Genomic DNA, 3,174 nt, shown 5'->3' with positions numbered 1-3,174 from the left:
CTTCTCTCGTGTAATACATTACAAAATAGCACTTATAATCTATAATCGGTTGTCATATTCTTACAAATTACGCGATAACTTACGCAATACACTGAATAAGAACAATGCAATCTCGTATGTGCATCGTACTCTCCGGCCACAAAAAAGGTTACTTGGCAACGGCATCTTTCCGAGAAATCCAGGTAGCAGGAGAAGCTGGACCCTTTTGGCCCCCCCCCTTAGAACCCCCACGTAGGCACCCCCTTAGAACCCCCACGTAGGCACCCCCTTAGAACCCCCCACGTAGGCACCCCCCTTAGAACCCCCCACGTAGGCACCCCCTTAGAACCCCCCACGTAGGCATCCCCCTTAGAACCCCCACGTAGGCACCCCCTTAGAACCCCCATGTAGGCACCCCCTTAAAACCCCCACGTAGGCACCCCCTTAGAACCTCCCATGTAGGCACCCCCTTAGAACCCCCATGCAGGCACCCCCCCTTAGAACCCCCCACATAGGCACCCCCTTAGAACCCCCCACGTAGGCACCCCCTTAGAACCCCCCACATAGGCACCCCCTTAGAACCCCCCACGTAGGCACCCCCCTTAGAACCCCCCACGTAGGCACCCCCCTTAGAACCCCCCACGTAGGCACCCCCCTTAGAACCCCCCACGTAGGCACCCCCCTTAGAACCCCCCACGTAGGCACCCCCCTTAGAACCCCCCACGTAGGCACCCCCCTTAGAACCCCCGCGTAGGCACCCCCTTAGAACCCCCACTTAGGCACCCCCTTAGAACCCCCACGTAGGCACCCCCTTAGAACCCCCACGTAGGCACCCCTTTAGAACCCCCACGTAGGCATCCCCTTAGAACCCCCATGTAGGCACCCCCTTAGAGCCTCCACGTAGTCACCCCCTTAGAACCCCCGCATAGGCACCCCCTTAGAGCCTCCACGTAGTCACCCCCTTAGAACCCCAGCGTAGGCACCCCCTTAGAACCCCCACGTAGGCACCCCCCCCTTAGAACTCCCACGTAGGTACCCTCCCTTAGAACCCCCGCATAGGCACCCCCTTAGAGCCTCCACGTAGTCACCCCCTTAGAACCCCCGCGTAGGCACCCCCTTAGAGCCTCCACGTAGTCACCCCCTTAGAACCCCCACATAGGCACCCCCTTAGAACCCCCGCGTAGGCACCCCCTTAGAACCCCCACGTAGGCACCCCCCTTAGAACCCCCATTTGGCACCCCCCTTAGAACCCCCACGTAGGCACCCCCTTAGAACCCCCACATAGGCACCCCCTTAGAACCCCCACGTAGGCACCCCCTTAGAACCCCCACGTAGGCACCCCCTTAAAACCCCCATGTAGGCACCCCCTTAGAACCCACCCCACCCGTAGGCACCCCATTAGAACCTCCCACGTAGGCACTCCCCTTAGAACCCCCACGTAGGCACCCCCTCTTATCCTCCCACGTAGGCACCCCCTTAGAACCCCCACATAGGCACCCCCTTTAGAACCCCCATGTAAGCACCCCCCTTAGAACCCCCCACGTAGGCACCCCCCTTAGAACCCCCCACGTAGGCACCACCCCTTAGAACCCCCACGTAGGCAACCCCCCTTAGAACCCCCATGTAGGCACCCCCCTTAGAACCCCCTATGTAGTCACCACCCTTAGAACCCCCACGTAGGCACCCCCATAGAACCCCCATGTAGTCACCCCCGTTAGAACACCCCACATAGGAACCCCCCTTAGAACCCCCATGTGGGCACCCCCTTAGAACCCCCCACGTAGGCACCCCCCCTTAGAACCCCCCACGTAGGCACCCCCCCTTAGAACCCCACGTAGGTACCCTCCCTTGGAACCCCCCACGTAGGCACCCCCTTAGAACCCCCACGTAGGTACCCTCCCTTAAAACCCCCCACGTAGGCACCCCCTTAGAACCCCCCATGTAGTCACCCCCCTTAGAACCCCCATGTGGGCACCCCCTTAGAACCTCCACGTAGGCACCCCCCCTTAGAACCCCCCAAGTAGGCACCCCCCTTAGAACCTCCACGTAGGCACCTCCCTTAGAACCCCCCACGTAGGCATCCCCCTTAGAACCCCCCATGTAGTCACCCCCCTTAAAACCCCCCACGTAGGCACCCCCTTAGAACCTCCACGTAGGCACCTCCCTTAGAACCCCCCACATAGGCACCCCCTTAGAACCCCCCACGTAGGCACCCCCCTTAGAACCCCCCATGTAGTCACCCCCTTTAGAACCCTCCATGTAGTCAGCCCCCTTAGAACCCCCATGTAGGCACCCGCATTAGAACCCCCATGTAAGCACCCCCCTTAGACCCCCACGTAGGCACCCCTTAGAACACCCCACATAGGCACCCCCTTAGAACCCCCACATAGGCACCCCCCATTAGAACCCCCTACGTTGTCACCCCCCTTAGAACCCCCCCACGTAGGCACCCTCTTAGAACCCCCATGTAAGCACCCCCCTTAGAACCCCCCACATAGGCATCCCCTTAGAACCCCCTACGTTGTCACCCCCCTTAGAACCCCCTACGTTGTCACCCCCCTTAGAACCCCCACGTAGGCACCCCCTTAGAACCCCCACGTAGGCACCCCTTAGAACCCCCACGTAGGCACCCCCTTAGAACCCCCCCCCCCCGTGGCACCCCCTTAGAACCTCCCACATAGGCACCCCCCTTAGAACCTCCCATGTAGGCAACCCCTTAGAACCCCCATGTAGGCACCCCCTTAGAACCTCCCACGTAGGCACCCCCTTAGAACCCCCATGTGGGCATCCCCCCTTAGAACTCCCACGTAGGCACCCCCTTAGAACCCCCACGTAGGCACCCCCTAGAACCCCCACATAGGCACCCCCTTAGAATCCCCATGTAGGCACGCCCTTTTCCCCCCCCCCACGTAGGTACCCCCCCTTAGAACCCACCCATGTAGGCACCCGCCCCCCTTCGGATCCCCATGTAGGCACCCCCCCCCTCCTCATATCCTCCAACATAGGCACATCTGACGCCCCCCCCCCCCCCTTATTCCGAAGGGCCTACTACGTAAAGGAAAATCACTGCCACGTTAATTAAAAGGAAACTAACGAAGCGAAACGAGATTTTGTTAATTCTAAAATAATTTTCATGTTCTCGTGATTATTAATGCACCTTAATTCTTTTTTCTATGATCAGTAAATTGGGCAGTG

At 59.4% G+C, this 3,174-nt stretch overlaps 1 protein-coding gene across 1 annotated transcript in view; it reads left to right on the top strand.

Annotated features, from left to right (window-relative positions):
* The first annotated feature begins 104 nt into the window (after nt 1–104).
* The window catches only part of LOC119593539 (gibberellin-regulated protein 14-like), an 8,873-nt gene continuing 5,803 nt past the window's right edge, over nt 105–3,174 (top strand). The window contains exons 1-5 of the mRNA XM_037942500.1: nt 105–182; nt 378–437; nt 1,938–1,999; nt 2,331–2,446; nt 2,688–2,786. Of these exons, the coding sequence (XP_037798428.1) occupies nt 105–182; nt 378–437; nt 1,938–1,999; nt 2,331–2,446; nt 2,688–2,786 (415 nt within the window). The remainder of the gene's footprint in view (nt 183–377; nt 438–1,937; nt 2,000–2,330; nt 2,447–2,687; nt 2,787–3,174) is intronic.

The sequence above is a fragment of the Penaeus monodon genome, chromosome 32 (assembly GCF_015228065.2).
Source record: "Penaeus monodon isolate SGIC_2016 chromosome 32, NSTDA_Pmon_1, whole genome shotgun sequence".
In the NCBI taxonomy this organism is placed as follows: Eukaryota; Metazoa; Arthropoda; class Malacostraca; order Decapoda; family Penaeidae; genus Penaeus; species Penaeus monodon.
This window is presented reverse-complemented; position numbering and strand designations above follow the sequence as displayed.